Source organism: Podarcis melisellensis, assembly GCF_964234715.1.
Source record: "Podarcis melisellensis genome assembly, chromosome: 16".
Classification (NCBI taxonomy): domain Eukaryota; kingdom Metazoa; phylum Chordata; class Lepidosauria; order Squamata; family Lacertidae; genus Podarcis; species Podarcis melisellensis.
The window spans coordinates 4,722,938-4,739,234 of record NC_138533.1 but is presented as its reverse complement, the minus strand read 5'-3'; the positions used below and the strand labels follow the sequence as shown (position 1 = coordinate 4,739,234).

The window sequence follows — 16,297 nt, the reverse complement described above, 5'->3', positions numbered from 1 at the left end:
TCAGCAGTGGGCAGCGGGACATCAGACAGATGAGGTGACTTCTTTGGAAAACTGTAACTCACAACTGGATCTGTCAGCATTGGCATCTTAAGTAAAAAAAATATTTTTGAAGGTCAGAAAGGGGGGAACAATGTTGTGATGTATCACAGCCCTTCCCCTAAAACTAAGATTCTAGTCCTTGTGGTTCTGAGTTAAACAGGACAACAGGAAACTACTTTAATCTGAAGTAGACACTTGGTCCATCAAGTCTAGTATTGTCTCTAAGCTGACTGGTAGCAGCTCTTTGGGATTTCAAATGAGGGGGTCTGTCCCTGCAGTACAGTGGTACCTCGGGTTACAGACACTTCAGGTTACAGATGCTTCAGGTTACAGACTCCGCTAACCCAGAAATAGTACCTCGGGTTAAGAACTTTGCTTCAGGATGAAAACATAAATGGGGTGGCGGCAGCGGGAGGCCCCATTAGCTAAAGTGGTACCTCAGGTTAAGAACAGTTTCGGGTTAAGAACAAACCTCCAGAATGAATTAAGTTCTTAACCTGACGTACCACTGTACCGGGAAATTCAAGGGATTGAGCCTGGGTTGTTCTGCATGCAAAACAGATGCTCCACCTCTGCACTACGGGCTGTCCCCAACTGCATGTTCTTTTATTCAGAAGCACCGCCTGATTTTGTAGGGAGTGGAGCTGGGAGTTGGGAAGAGACATTATTTACTTATTTTGAGTCTTTCTTCTGCACCACCAGGTGGGTCTCTGCAACAAAGAGATCAGCTGCAACATGATGAAATGATAAAACAGCAACCGGTTTGCTTGTGGGTTTTTTTTGGGTGTGGGTTTTTTTTAAAAAACCCTAAAGTCAAACACATTCTTTAAACAGATTTGCATTAGGGTGTATTCATCACCTCCCCCAACTCCTTTGTACTGTATTATGAAATGGTCTGGTGATAATTTCCTAATAGGCGGTGAATGTTCTCCCTTCCTCTTTTATTTATCTGTTAGCAGTTGCTTTGAAACCTGATCCTTAATAAGGAATCATGGTTGGGCTTGAGGTTGGGGAGGGGGCAGAGAGAGGAGGAGGAGGAGGAGGAGGAGGAGGAGGAGGAGGAAAATGCCTCTGTTTTTCTTTCCTCCTGCACCACCACCCCCAGTTGTGGTTTTGGTGGTAGTGGGTTGCTGGCTCATGAGCACCCAGGGCGTGTCTCCCTACGTCAGCCAATGACTCAGTTTTCGCCTGCCAGTCTCCAGCCTTATAAAAGAGCACAGCAGCAGCCAGCAAGCCAGCAGCAACAGCAGCTCAGGCAAGAAGAAGGAGCAGAGAGGAACCACCACCTGGAGTCACAACCCCTGAGAGAAGCAAGACTCCACCTGACTCGGGATGGCTATGAAGATGCTGGTCCTTTTCCTGGCCTCTTGGCTAGTCCTGGCGCAATCCGCCACTCTTGCGCCCGAAGGTAAGCCTACTCGAGAACCCATCACTAACTATGACAAGTTGGGACCTTGCTTGCTTACCTGTTTCCTGACCTCCCTTTCCTTGTTGCAAACTAGGGCAGATGTGTGCAGGGCAAGGTGACAGCTGCCGAGCGAGATCTGCAAGCTGGCATGGCGGCAGTGCGCTTCAGGTTGGCACTTTCCTTGCGCCCTCCGTGCTGCCTGTTAGCCGGGAACAACCGGTGCATTAGACTGTATACGCACCATACCTTTAAAGCACATTTATTCCTCTGTAAATGGGAAATGTAGTTTGCCCCCTTACAGGCCCACAATTCCAAGCACCCTTGAGAAACTACAGTTCCCAGGAGTTGTGGGTGGGGAGAGCCATGTGCTTTAAATGTATGGCGTGTACACAGCCTTATGTGTGTTAGTGCCACGCTCCTATAAAGCCGGGGGGTGGACATTTTAAATTTCTGGATCCTTCCCTGCTTGTGCAAGTCTTCTCTGAAACTGCCTATTCTCCCCCACCTTCCAGCTGTTTCAGAGAGAGTACCTTATTGTCACTGCAGGGAAAAACCGCTGGCTGCATGGGCACCATACATTTCAGGCACACCCCCACCCCGAGGAAACTGTAGTTTGTTTAGGGTTCTGGGGTTTGTAGCTTTGTGAGTTGGCAAACTACACTTCGCGGGATTATTAGTGGTTTGTGTGCTTTAAATGTAGGGTGTATGAATACACAGGCAAGAGAACTTTCAGCATACTGTACACATACACAAACACACACACACACACCAGCCCCTTTTGTGTTTTATAGGAGCTAACCCCTGTTATCTCCTTCAGACTCCCTGAACGTTGTTGAGATGTAAATCAAAGATTAAGCCATTCTGAGGCCTGCAATCTACCTCAGTTTTCTCAAAGGTTTGGGTCTCCCTACCTTTTGAAATTTCAAGACAGCTCTCATTTTATTCTCTGAGCACAGATCCAGAAGCTATTCACAGCCTCTACTTTATCTTTTTATGTTTATTTGTGTCGCTGGGTGCTCCCAAATCAACCAACATTGTTGCTCTCTTTCCTTAATCGTGTTTCAGAACTGCTGTTGTCTTAGTGGCTCAGGCTGCATAAGGCTTCAAAACAACACATCTATCATCAATCTTGTGATTGGGATCCAAAAACCAATTATTTACACACTTGCTGACCCTCTTAAGTATTTGACAATTTTTTCAAGGCCTCCGGGCAAAAAACCCCAGACACTCTAGGCATTGTGAAATCTAGCACAACTGGGCGATAAATCATGATTTTCAGTAGCTTTAACTGGAAAAAAATGTGACACTGGCTTTGGATCTGAAAAATCTCCTGATTAACCTTGTGAAATCTGTCGTCTTGTTTGGTGTTGTTTTTTTCCAGCCAAATTGTGTTGCAATGTTTTAAAATTTAAACGATTCCTTCCCTCTGCAAAAAAAAAAAAAAGAGGGGGAAAAGAAGAAGTAGTATCAGATAAAAGAACAACTCTAGATTGAAGGGACACATACCATAACATAATAGATTGTAAAGAATAGTACTATACCTCTGTGTCCAAGATGCTGTGTGTATCTTGAGTTACAGAGAAAATACAGCCCTCCCAAAATGCATGTGTGTGTCCCAACCAAAAATTTAAAACCCAGAACCCAAAACAGTGCCTCACAATAACCCTTTCTGATAGGCCGCTACAGATGTTCCCATTTTACATATGAGGAAAACTGAGGCTGAGGCATTGGATAATTTGTCCCATGGCAGAGCCAAGCCCACAGATCCAGGCCTCTGAGGTCTCCAAGCTTAGTTCTCTGTCTAGTGGAGTGCAGTGGCTCTGATTTTCCATCGTGCACTGCATGTTCCCCCAAACCTCAAAGTAAACAAAGGTTGTGCAGAAGCTGGTCGTTCGTTTTGGAAGGTCTGTTGTTTCTTGGTGATTGCTTGGAGGACAAGCTGGCTTGCGGGGAAGGAAGGAAGTGAAGTTTCTGCTATTTATCACCTGGGATGTTTGAAAGCATCAGTGTGGTCAGGCCAATTGCACAGCATAAACAATTGGCTACAGAGACCTTTTCAACAGTAGCATCCTTGGGAGCAGCGCAGGTCTATCATGGTCTACTGGGGGATTTGCAGTAGTTCAGCAAGAGCTCCTGATCCGCAACGAGAATGACCCAAACACCAACAGCCCCTATTAGATGCTGAAAAAGAACGCTCTGTGGTAGGGTGACCAGAAGTAGAATTTTGAAAGGAAGGACTTCTTATCTTGATTCCAGTACTGACCATCTGGTCTCAGTACATGCCCAGAGACACCCTGGTTCCTTAATTCTTAGCATATGTCCACCAGGCTCAGTCTCTATTGTGCACCTGTCTCTTGTTGTTGAACTTCAGGTTTTTTTAGTTAAAAAAACCCACACACCACAAAGTAGATCCCAGAAACCTAAACTCCATACCAAACCTAGAACCCCCTCCCTTGATGTGAGGGTATGATGGTGCAACCAGCCTGCCTTTCTTTTGCCGCGAGGAGCAACCAGCAGGGATTTTGGCTGTGCAAACTGTACAAAAGCGCTGCGCTGGCTGTGAGAATGAACTGTTACTTGTTTTGAAAAGGGGTGTATGTGTTAAGAATGCACATGTCAGGTGCAGCCCAAGACCTTGTGGTGGGTGGCTTCCTCTAGATCTCATTCCCTCGGCATGCATGATACAATATTTACCTTCCCTAAGCAGGGAGTGGATTCTGAGGCCATTATTTGCAGAGAACTTAAAGCAGCTCTTGATGCCAGAGGACTTTTCCCTGCCACAATGGCAACCTCACCCTGCAAGACCAGAAGAATAAGCTGGCTTTTCTCGTTCTGTTCGTAAACCAACTAGACTCATCATACATGCATTTAAAGTACATCACTCCCCACAAAGAATGCTGGGAACTGTAGTTTGTTAAGGGTGCTGGGAATTATAGTTCTGTGTTGAGGTAAACTACAGTTTGCAGGATTCTTCGGGGGGGGGGAAGTATGCTTAAAATGTATGGTGTGTATGCAGCAATCTTCTTCCTTCCTTCCTGGTTACTATTGACACCCTACACAATGTGATACTGTGTTTATGGAAGACAATCTTACTTGACTCCGAGTGATCGCCAAAGAAGAAGATTACTGTACATGGGAGGACACACATTTGCCAGAGACTTGCAATGAAATGTTGAATGTGGTGATGTCATATAGCACATATAGCTGGTCACTTAGAGAAGCATCTGTGTGGCCTGCCAGATGCGGAATTGAAGAACTCAACAGGGGCCATTTCTCTCTCTCTGCCCCCTCCCCAATTGCTGCACCTGTACAGTAGAATCTCTGCCTGTCCAGCACCTGTTTTTGAAGCTGCAGGAGCTATGCTGCAAAAGAATGGGTAGAAACCTTCACAGGAAGTCAAGGACAAAATATGTACAAGACAGATAAGGTAGTCAGGCTGAGTCTGCCCAGGAAACTGGCCCCACGGAGCGAGCCAGACTTCCATCATTGCCACAAGTGTTAATTAGCAGGTGGCAGAGTGTATTGACTTCCTCTTCTTTTGGAATTGATTGTGCTTACTCATCCATGAGAACTGTGCTTGTAATTGACAAGAGGAAGTTGATTAACCAGGCTGATTAACTGTAGCAAGAAAGACTTGGTTCCAGCAACACATGGCTGGCCTTCCTGCCCGTAAAAGCAGTTTTGCTGGAGCTGGCGACGTGTGCTAAATCATTTTTGTATTCTGATTTCCAAATCTACTTAAAAAAAAAAATTCTATCCCACACAATGAGGCCCCTGGGCAAAACAATTTAAAATATTGGGGTTGTGTGTTCAGTGTTAATCCTACTCAGAGTAGACCCATTGAAATTGAATGGGCATGACTGAGCTAAGCCCACCTTTTTCAATAGGTCTACTTTGACTAGAACTTGGTTTGATACCACCCATAGGTCTGTATCCTCCACTGCTCACACGGAAACTCGGGGCCAACACCTTGCCGCTGTCTACCTGCCACCAGAGGCAGCCACGTCTAATAGTAGGACCGGCCCCAATCGAAGTCTCCCTTCTGTTTGAGCTCTGCCCCAACCAAATCTGGGCAGAGTGGCCACATGACTTAAGTCAAATATTAAGGAAGTCACATTCTTGTGCTATGGTTGCTTGTTTTAATTAGTCCTTGATGCCCTGGGGGCCAACTCCTGAATTCCCCAAGTACAGGGTACAATTATTGTTTTGGAATTCGTGCAGCTTCCTGATCAACACACCACTTCCACTCTGGAGTTGCGGTTCAGCGTACCTGCTACTGAGCCATGGCACTCCCCCTTTAAAATAAAGTAAGGCTCCAGTCCTCATGGTTCTGGAAAAAGATAGGAAGAAAAAAAGTTAGGAAGCTGTCTATGCCGAGTCAGAACATTGGTCCTTCTAGCTCAGTATTGTTTACAAATGCCCGACAGAGGCTTTCCAGTGTTTCAGGCAGGGGGAATTCCCAGCCCTACCTAGAGATGTCAGGAATTGAACTTGGGAACTTCTGCATGCCAAGCAGGTGCTCTGTCCCATAGCTATTGCTTTTTGCCAAACTTTCTTTTGTCCTTGCAAACCAAGACTATATGCTCTTGAGAAGTCCCAAATTAAATAAGGGGGGAAATTTGTGATGCTGGATCTAGTTTGATTTTGCTGATATAGGTCCTGGCAACCCCATGATTGTTAGATGGAAGCATGTTTTCAACTGAAACTGTTTTTAATTTTTTTTTTTTTAGAATGTTTTGTTTTACAACGTTTTTTTGGTTTGTTTTTAAATTGTGTGTCTGTTTGCCACCCTGGAATCCTTAGAGATGAAAGGCAGGGGTATCAATTCAGTAAAAAAATGTTGTTGTTGCTTAAAAACATCTTCTAATCCCTCCTCCCCAATTCTCTCTTTAGTTATTGAACTTGGGAAGCCAATTCTCCAAGAGGAAATCCCTCCGGCCGAGATCCCACGGGACATTCTGCTTCAGAGGACACTAGATAATGATGAACTGGGAGGTGAGGGTTCAAGGTTCTCCATTCTAATTACAATCCATGCTGGGGATTGGGGCCAGTTTCTCCAGGAAAAGTTTAGTCAGAAAACCTTGGGCTGTGCAAGAAGAGAGAATTGTACAGGAACAGATTGATGTATTTGTTTTGAATAGGTAATACCAACCTGGGGTAGCTCAGTCAGTACAGCATGAGACTCCTAATTTCAGGGTTTGAGCCACGTGATTCCTTCCAACTCTACAATTCTACGAATCTACTATGTCTATCTTATTGTTTTGTAAGTCTGAAGGGAAATGTTTCGTCAAACAGCGACCCAAATAATGACTGCTGATGTCTCGGAAATTCTCAAACACCTGCATTTCTCTGTACATGGCAACTGATAACGAAATCTCCCATAGAGTAAGAAAGAACGTTCATAGACTTATACTTCCCCTGCCTCCAAGCTAATAAAAGAAAAAAATAGAAATATTTAAAGGTTTAGTTTCAAAACGGGCACCTTCCAGCTAATGCATGTGAGGTGTGAGTGCGCCTTGTTTGATTTCCATCCCTCTCCTCTTCCCCAGAGTTTGATCTCCCGCTGCTAGTCAATGGGGAGCCCCAGACACGGTTATCCTCTCCCCTCAGCCCAAGGGGCAGGAGGCCCAGCTGCAGCAGTGCCTTTGGGTGCACCCGGCTCCCCCCTCGCTACAGACTGGACGAATTCCCACCTGCCCAACCTAACATCAGTAATATTGACAACATCTGCAATGAAGGGAGGAGCAAGCTCTACTACGGTCCCTGGAATGTGCCCCAGACGGGTTTTGGTCACCTCAGCCGCCAGGGAGATGCCCTCAACAACATGGAGTCCGGGGTGGGCCAGTGCTGCAAGCTGCCTGACAGCGAGAAGCTCCCTTGCTGTCAGAGTGTGGTGAGTTGCTAGCGTTGTTGTTCCTGGTCTGACAAAAATGACATTGCTGTGATAACGGGTGCATTTTTCTTAGGTACATTACAGGGCAGGAGCTGCAACTCCTAAGAAACATTCTGTTCCTAGCCGCTCTTTGGTTTTGAGCTTGAATTCTTTCCACCATTTATTTATATTTTTGGGAAAGTCTAAAAAACCTTTCTTCTACGCTTTGTCGGTGTTGAAATCACCCTATTGAGAATTTTGGTGAAAACGTTTAAAAAGGGACTGTTGGTTCGGTCCCAGTCTCTGAAGGCCGACAGTTCTCAGCCCAGATCTGTAAATCTTACGTGTCTATCAGGGTTGGAAAACATCTGTGGCCCTCCAGTTGTTGCCCATCATCCAGCCATGCTGAATAAGGGCTGATTGGAGTTGCAGTCCGACATCTGATCTACCATTGTAGATCATTGTAAATATGCTCTTAGGCATATTTTTGTTGTTGTTTAGTCGTCTAGCCATGTCTGACTCTTTATCTCTCCTTGGAAAGACTGGTTTTGAGCTTGAATTCTTTCCACCGTTTTTTTAAAAAGGCAGGAGGAGTCTTGCATGCATGGATTTTGTGGGTGCTGAACATGCCCTACGGAGCATTTTGGTAGGAACCTTTTAAAAAAGGGATAGTTGGCTCAATCCCAGTCTCATTCTCACCCCAAATTTGTTAATCTTATGCTCTTATCAGGGTTGGGATTGTCTGTGGCCAAGCCATTGTATTTCCTCATGCAGTAAGAGGAACTCAGAGAGGTATTCTATTCTGTAAAAGGAGACTTCTACACAACTGAGATTGGATGAGATTCTGGGCACTTTGTCTTGGCTGTGTGTATGTAGTATAGCATACCCCTCGGTGGTGGTTGTGACATGCTCAGATACTGCACTGGTTGTGTAGGCCAACAATGCCTTTGTATGACGCATCCTCAGCTTTTCAAAGGTTGCAGCATAAAACCGAGCCTCTGTGGGACTCTAGTGGGACTCCTTTCAAAGGGCTTTTGGGGTCCACACAACTTTGCACAGATTTGGTCTCTCAAGGTTAGCTTTTGAAGCTGCTTCTCCTCTCCCTCCAGATCTGTTGGTAGGGCATGCTGTGGTTGAGGCAAAGTCACTCTTTATACCATGGGTCGGCAAACTAAGGCCCGTGGGCCAGATCAGGCCCAATTGCCTTCTGGATCCAGCCTGTGGACAGTCTGGGGATCGCCACGTGGATCGCCAATGCGCGTGTTCTTTCCCTCTCCTTCCCTCTCCCTCACATGGCGGCAGTGGTGGTGCCTCCTCCCTCCCTCCTCCTGGCTTCTCCCTGCCCTGCCTAGAGGAGGAAGGGGGCTGGGCTTTGTTGGTGCCAGCAGCAGGCGCGCTCAAGTGGCTGCCATTTTAAGCAGCCCCTCTCCGGAGCCCTTTCGCGCGCTGCTCATCGTCCCTCTGCCGCCACCAGCCCCTGCCGCTCTCAAGACACAGGTAAGCAGCCACCGGGGCTCGTGGGGCTCTTGCATCACCCCCCCCAATATTGTCCGGCTCCCCACAAGGTCTGAGGTACAGTGGACCGGCCCCCTGCTGAAAGTTTTCTGACCCCTGCTTTACACAGCCAATATCTGTCCTCTTCTCAGTCTGCTCCCGCCTTGCACATCCCAGGACAGACAGACAGACATGTGGTATCAAAAGCAGACTCTTGAGTTTGGGCCCAGACTATAAAAACTCTGGTTCGCCATCTGATTGACCCGTTCATCTCTCCCCACCCTGCTCCAGTGGTCAGATGTTCTGGAGCAGTTCTGCGACGCGGAATTCTCGACAAAGACCAAGCCTTACCACTGCTGCATGCTGGAAGGTGCCAGCCGGGATCACTGCTTTGACGAGGATTCCCTCTTCCCGAATTATGACTTCAAGAGCTCTGATGGTCAAGGTCCATCACAGCCGGTCACCTGCAGCAATCCTTCCCGGTGCAAACCCTCTGAGCAGGTCAACCCACTGAAGCTTCTAGAGGTCACCTTTCCTCCTGGAGAGCCCACCAGCGCCAACATCAAAAATATTTGCAAGCTGCGTAAATTCCGGCCCACCTACCCGGCCAGCATCTTCCCAAAGTCACTTTTTGGCTGGTTGGTGCGCCGAGCCCAGGCTGTGAACCGCTTGGAAAATGAGTTTAAGAAATGTTGCCGAAAGGAGGATGCCGTCTGTGCCCGCAAAGGGGTGAGTGAGTGAGTCAGGAGGGACTCCTGGAATCTCCTGCTTGGGTCTTTTCCTAGCATCCCTTTCTCTCCCAGCATTCCATGCTTTATGGTCTGTTTCGAACACAAGCTGCCTCTCCCGTGCAGCCAAAGTATCTGAGCAGTTCACAATGAAGGATTTGTCCTTGATTTGGGGTAACACCCAGTGTGGCATTTTGGAATTTTGCAGCCCAGCAGGCTAACCGTTGGGAAGTTTGTCGCTTCTTCCAACCAAGGAACGGGTACACAGATGCGTAAATTGTGCATATAATGGTCTCTATTAGCAAATGCAAAAATGCTTTGTATTGGGGAAATTGCAAACACATACGTAGCATACAAAAATGTACATATTAGGAAGAAACTGAAAAGAAAGTGCTGGCAAATTTTCATGAGAACTGAACTTAAGACTGGTAGACCGCAAGGAGCTGCAAGAAACGGATGGGTTTTCATTCACCTCTAGAGGGTGTCGCTCCCTCATGACCTCCCCCTGTTTTGCTTTCCTTTCCAGTGGGAAAAGGTTCTGACCCAGTACTGCAAACAGGAGTTCTCTGTGAAGACCAGGCCACACTTCTGCTGTAAAGTCCCTGCAGGGGAGGCCCGTTTTGGTTGCTTTGCCAATTTGGCTCCATACCCAGCCTACGACCAGGAAATTCAACAGGTCAACCTCGGTCAGGTCACCCCAGACCTCCTGGACTCGCTCTGTGGCCAATTCACGCTTCTCACCAAGCAGTAAGTATGGTTATTTATTCCGTTTCAGTTACTTACCTGCCCTTCCCCTTCAGGTCCCCGGTCGAGCTACAGCAATTTAAAGTTCAGTATCACAAAGAGTTTCCAACAAGTGGCAGCCACAGGAAAAGGGTGGCTCTTGTAAAGATATATACAGTGGTACCTCAGGTTACATACGCTTCAGGTTACAGACTCCGCTAACCCAGAAATAGTGCTTTCAGGTTAAGAACTTTGCTTCAGGACGAGAACAGGAATCGGGCTCCGGCGGCGCGGCAGCAGCAGGAAGCCCAATTAGCTAAAGTGGTGCTTCAGGTTAAGAACAGTTTCAGGTTAAGTACGGACCTCCGGAACGAATTAAGTACTTAACCTGAGGTACCACTGTATCAGGTATCAAAGGCCAGGTTTGAAAGGTACATCTTCTTCCAATACATGGCAGAAACTGCATAATGTTGGTGCTGGACGCAGCTCTGTGGGGAGGGAATTCCTTGACTTAGGGGCTGTCACACAGAACTCCCCAACTTCTGAGGGCAGTGGAATATCAAGAGGGTTTCAGGTTTCTGCTGGGCTGTCAGGAAGTAGATTGCAGGGGAGGTTGGAGAAGTTTGGTTTTCCGATTTGTGCCATGCACTTCTCCAGCTAGAAAAAGTGTGTTTAAGAATTCCTATACTGGAGGCAGGTGGGGTGGGAGCGTGAAAAGGGCATCTGTCAGTAGCAAGTGGTATAAAGACGCAACGACTGTTATTCCAACTGGGCAGAATATAGATTGCGGAGATTGCAGCCACCCCTGATATCAACAATTTGCTTGCAGGCAGCAAACAAGCCTTCTGTGTATCTTTTAAAAAGTTAAACTGTGCTGTTCAGAAATAATTAATTTAAGGAAGGCTGGATAATTAATTCAGACCTAGGGTTGTTGCTCCCCCTTGTGGCTGAAACCCAAAGTGATTTCTCTTTTCTCCTCCCCTTTACCCAAACCATTCTCAGTCTACAGTTCAAGATCCTCCTCCTCCTCCTCCTCCTCCAGTCTATGTAGTCTTATTAGCTGAAGACAGGAAGGAATGGGAGAGAAATTCACTCCTGTTTGCTTTTTCAAATAAGCCCAATTTGCACTTCCAGGAATGATATGTGAATTGAACCATGGCCAAGATTCGTGCTTCTTCAAATTTTGCAATGTGTGGAAAATTGCAAATATTTTGTTGACGTATGCTAATAAAATCCCATATTTTAGTGAATGTGACATACAGGTGTGCATTATACTAGAGGAAATTGCTTTGCAAAGGTGTGCATGTTAGGACAAATTCACACTGAAATTCTGATGAACATTCCTGAGGACATTAAACGAAAAAATATTTGCAAGCTGATGTGGAAACATGGTGAACTGAATGAGGGAAACTGAAATTTGATAGAGTTGCCAGTCTCTAAATACAGATAATAGAAAATTTCGAGGAAGAAAGAAGAGAATTTGCCATCTGAAATGGTTGACGTGTCGATCAAGACTTGTGTCTGGCATAAATGTTTAACTGTCCTTGCCGAATTGCAGGGTATTTTCCATTAGTATATTTTTATAACCACAACCCCCCCAACTTTTTCACATTGTTCTCCAGGAAAAACATCCCTGCTTTGGTCCAGAACATCACAGAACCCTGTTGCAAGTTGCAGGGCAGTGAGAGGACACAGTGTGCTGAGGATGTGGTGAGTAATCGGTTGGAGGAAGCAGTAAAGTTCATCTGTAAAGAACAAGGCAAGGGTTGTGGGGGGGTGTTGTTGGCAAGGATCTTGATTTAGGAGCAGCCTAGTATGAGCTGAGCACGAGGGGTTCCGCTTTTAACTTATGTTTCACCCCTCCCTCCTCTTTCTATAAACGAGGGATGGGGACCTGTGACCCTCCAGGTGGTGATGGGTGGCAATGATGTCCCACCTTTTCAGAAAAGAGGGTAACACTGACGTCCTTGATTCTTTAACTTGATGTGGTTATTTCTCATCCCTGCAGAAATCCCAGTTCATTGTGGCACTCTGCGGCTCCCAGAAGAAAACGTGGAAAGACCCCAAGAAATGTTGTTCCCAGTTGGAGGGCGAGGCCCGGAGCAACTGCTTCAACGCCAACTACCTGAACAAGGTGTCTCTCGCCAGTTCCGTGCAGATCACCCGCCCAACGGTGCCGTCCGTGTGAATCAGAAACAGACTCGCCCCCTACTGCTGAAATGCGCCTCTTCCCTTCCTCTGCCCTCTCCTCTCTCTGGCTGGTTCCAGTTCCATGCTTCCGGGAAGTGGGTTAGCTGCTTCCCTGACCTATAGACTATCAACTATCTAAGACGTTGCTCCCTCCCCAAGACAAAGCAGAGTGGGGGGTGGGGAGCGAAAAGCAATCTGCACACACTGACCTCTCACTAAGGGGGCCTCTGGGAGCCCTCACTGGTACGCACTTTAAATTCTAGGCAGTCGCGACCCAAGAAAAACATCTCAGTCCTTTTTTTAAAAGAAAAAGTTCTGTCTGATTTTTGTCTTCCGTCACCAAAGTGCTAAAAGGCGTTTTGATTCAAAAGGGGAGTTTGGGAGAAAGCAGAGAGAGGATTTCTCTTGCTAGGGAGTGCCTCCTCCTCCCCCACCACCATATTGGCCAACTGGCAAAGTTTAATCCATTCCCTTCAAACCAGACACCTCCAGATCTTCGTGAGATATCTGAAGGGTCTTTGTCGCCATCGTTATTTGGAGCTTTGCCTTCTGCTTTTGGATTTGTGCAAAACTTAAGTTGATCGGGATGGTCTCCAGTTAGGTAGATGGGTGCCAGTGCTTTGGGTTTTTTAGTGAAGAAAGTAGAGCAGGAGCACAGAGCCTGAAGGACTGGAGAAGGGGAACTTCTATTTCTGAGTAGCTTTTCTGCTGATCTTAGGCAGGTACAGCCCTACCAACAAGGCTCTAGCAATCAGGAATGATGGTGGGGACGGTGGATAAAATAACAAGGGAAGAGTTGGTGTGGTGTAATGGTTATTGAAACATGCCCAGAAAACACACTAGCCCAGAAGGAAACACTGTACAGGGGAGTTTGTGGGTTACTCTGCCAAGTCACACCATTGCATCTCGATCTTTGTTTCCCAGCTGTAACTGAGCTCACAGAACATGTTTTCATATCGTAGTGAAGTGCTTGTATGGATGGATATCTGCCCAGGGCAAAGGGCTCTAATAAACCACTTTTTAGATGAATCCTTTCCTTTATCTGACTTCTTTATTTTACTTATATATTTGGGGAAATTGGCGGGGGGGGGGAGTCGGTATGGTCTACCAGCTCTGTTCCTGATCATAGAATCATAGAGTTGGAAGAGACCACAAGGGCCATGGAGTCCAACCCCCTGCCAAGCAGGAAACACCATCAGAGCACTCCTGACATATGGTTGTCAAGCCTCTGCTTAAAGACCTCCAAAGAAGGAGACTCCACCACACTCCTGGGCAGCAAATTCCACTGTCGAACGGCTCTTACTGTCAGGAAGTTCTTCCTAATGCTTAGGTGGAATCTTCTTTCTTGTAGTTTGGATCCATTGCTCCATGTCTGCTTCTCTGGAGCAGCAGAAAACAACCTTTCTCCCTCCTCTATGTGACACCCTTTTATATATTTGAACATGGCTATCATATCACCCCTTAACCTCCTCTTCTCCAGGCTAAACATGCCCAGCTCTCTTAGTCAGGGATAGCCATTTGTTAAGTGACCTTGAGGTCAGATTACTGCAATGCGCTCTTGGTACTAGTTCTGAAATCCTCTCAAAACGGATATGTGGCAATGAAAAATAGAAGGGGAACAAAAGTGCTGGCTGTTCCTCCTCCTCCTTCTAAATCACGCAAAGAGACAGGACATGCCATTGAATGAAAAAGACCTTCGTTACACAGACACACAAGGAAAGCCACCCACAGCAAGTAATTTTGCCATTGTTTTGGGTATAAGGAAGAAAGCAGCCTCTGATCAAAATGGCAAGAACAGCCACGAAATGGGTTTTGAGTGCCAACGCATTTAGCAAAAGTCATGCTTAATCTGGAACATCAGGGACACCCAGAACTCTGCCAAAACACAAATGGCACAACAGCCCAGTCTGTCTGCAACAAAGTCTTACATAACATGCAAAAGAGATCCTCCATGGAGCCCAAAAAGGACATTGGTGGGGGTGGAGAGGGGCTGCATTTTGGTTTCAGTTGCTCAGCCTCCCCGCCGAACAACTCCAGTTGACGAGACGAGTTCTGTGGAGAGACAGCTGGGTAGCAAGGGGGAAAACAGGTGTTTAGAGGTTTTTTAGAGAGTACTCAACACTTAGGACACGGGTGGTGCTGTGGGTTAAACCACAGAGCCTAGGACTTGCCGATCTGAAGGTAGGTGGTTCGAATCCCCGGGACGGGGTGAGCTCCCGTTGCTCAGTCCCTGCTCCTGCCAACCTAGCAGTTTGAAATCATGTCAAAGTGCAAGTAGATAAATAGGTACCGCTCCGTTTCCGTGTGCTGCTCTGGTTCGCCAGAAGCGGCTTAGTCCTGCTGGCCACATGACCCGGAAGCTGTACACCAGCTCCCTTGGCCAATAAAGCGAAATGAGCGCCGCAACCCCAGAGTCGGCCATGACTGGACCTAATGGTCAGGGGTCCCTTTACCTTTTTACTCAACACTTACGTGATTTTGGGGCCCAGAATGTAACTCCCACATAAGTGAGAGGAGAGACACTTGTACAACACTTCACATGTGGTGGAATTGTGTGTGCAAATAAACTAAAACCCAATTTAGATTAGCTAGGTGTGAAGGACGCTCAATTTTTGTGGGGGGTTGGGTGGCCGTTTAATGCACCAATGTTAATGCATTAGAAATGCTAAAATTGAATTATATGTTATTGCCTGTTCAAGGTTCAATAGCGTACCCACTATTTGAATTTTCTGCCTCAAGTGACAAAGCATTTTGGGTAGGCAGAGTAATCTATTTCCAAATAGAGATCCTGACTCCTACCCCCCATTCAAAACATTTTATCTTCATAGTTACCCCATAGGACTTTTTCTTTTGGCCAAAGGGGGAGATTTATAAACTTTTCTCTTGCACTTCCTAGTCTTTATGTGAGTTTCTGTGGCTTGTAATCTCAAGGGAGATCAGCTGGCCCGTAGAAGGATAAAAGAACAAAATGTTTTAAAGTATATATTAAAAAATCCCTAAAGCCAACAAAGACCTTTAAACATCATTGTATTTTGGATACACTCAACAACAGTTTATCATTCTCCCCCACCCCCAACCCCCAGCAGCTTATAAAACCAGCAGCAACTATAGCAGAGAGAAGGAGAAGGAGGAGCAGAGAGGAACTGTCTGGAGCCAGAACCACAAACCAGGAGAGAGAAACCAATTCCGTCCGACTTCAATATGGCTATGAAGATACAGGTCCTTCTCCTGGTCTCTTGGTTCGTCCTGGGGCAATCTGTTCCAGGCTCAGGTAGACCTACAAGAGAATCCATCACTAACTACAAGTTGAGATTTTGCTTGCTTTGCTTCCCACTCCCTTTCTTTGTTCCAGACTAGGGCAAACATGTACAGGATGTTCTGCGGGGTAAGGAGAGAGCTTGCCGAGCGAGATCTGCAAGCTGGGCACAGTGTGGGTGGGCTTCAGAATGGCCCCTTGGAAGGCAGGCTTCTTGGAAGATGATGACACAGTGTTGGTTTCCCTGAGCATCACGGCAGGGCAGACGTTATTCAGAGGTTGCCAGGCAGTGCATCAAGGCTCTTTGGGTACCAAATCAGACCTGAGGCTGGATGGAAAGGGGGTCCAGATATTCCTTTTCCTCCAAACATGTCTGAAGTTGACCAGCCACCACTGTGTCAGCGACCATGCCCACAGTCACTTCCCCCCTCTGTGTGTGTGTGTGTAAAGGTAAAGGGACCCCTGACCATTAGGTTCAGTCGTGACCGACTCTGGGGTTGCGGAGCTCATCTCGCTTTACTGGCCGAGGGAGCCGGCGTACAGCTTCCAGCAGGACTAAGCCGCTTCTGGTGAACCAGAGCAGCACA

At 46.8% G+C, this 16,297-nt stretch overlaps 1 protein-coding gene across 1 annotated transcript; it reads left to right on the top strand.

Annotated features, from left to right (window-relative positions):
* Positions 1 to 1,232: 1,232 nt before the first annotated feature.
* On the top strand, positions 1,233 to 13,483 carry ECM1 (extracellular matrix protein 1). Its single transcript, XM_081891673.1, has 7 exons — positions 1,233 to 1,447; positions 6,341 to 6,442; positions 6,997 to 7,340; positions 9,105 to 9,542; positions 10,068 to 10,288; positions 11,887 to 11,974; positions 12,273 to 13,483. Exons 1-7 carry the CDS (start codon positions 1,372 to 1,374, stop codon positions 12,450 to 12,452), a joined length of 1,449 nt encoding a protein of 482 aa, XP_081747799.1. The 5' UTR covers positions 1,233 to 1,371; the 3' UTR covers positions 12,453 to 13,483.
* Positions 13,484 to 16,297: the final 2,814 nt, after the last annotated feature.

What these genes read in the sequence shown, in the direction of transcription:
- ECM1 (XM_081891673.1), top strand. Translation starts at nt 1,372, where the DNA reads ATGGCTATGAAGATGCTGGTCCTTTTCCTGGCCTCTTGGCTAGTCCTG. An exon ending in TCCCTTGCTGTCAGAGTGTG is followed by an intron (nt 7,341 to 9,104) that starts GTGAGTTGCTAG and finishes ACCCTGCTCCAG; the next exon opens with TGGTCAGATGTTCTGGAGCA. An exon ending in TTCACGCTTCTCACCAAGCA is followed by an intron (nt 10,289 to 11,886) that starts GTAAGTATGGTT and finishes ATTGTTCTCCAG; the next exon opens with GAAAAACATCCCTGCTTTGG.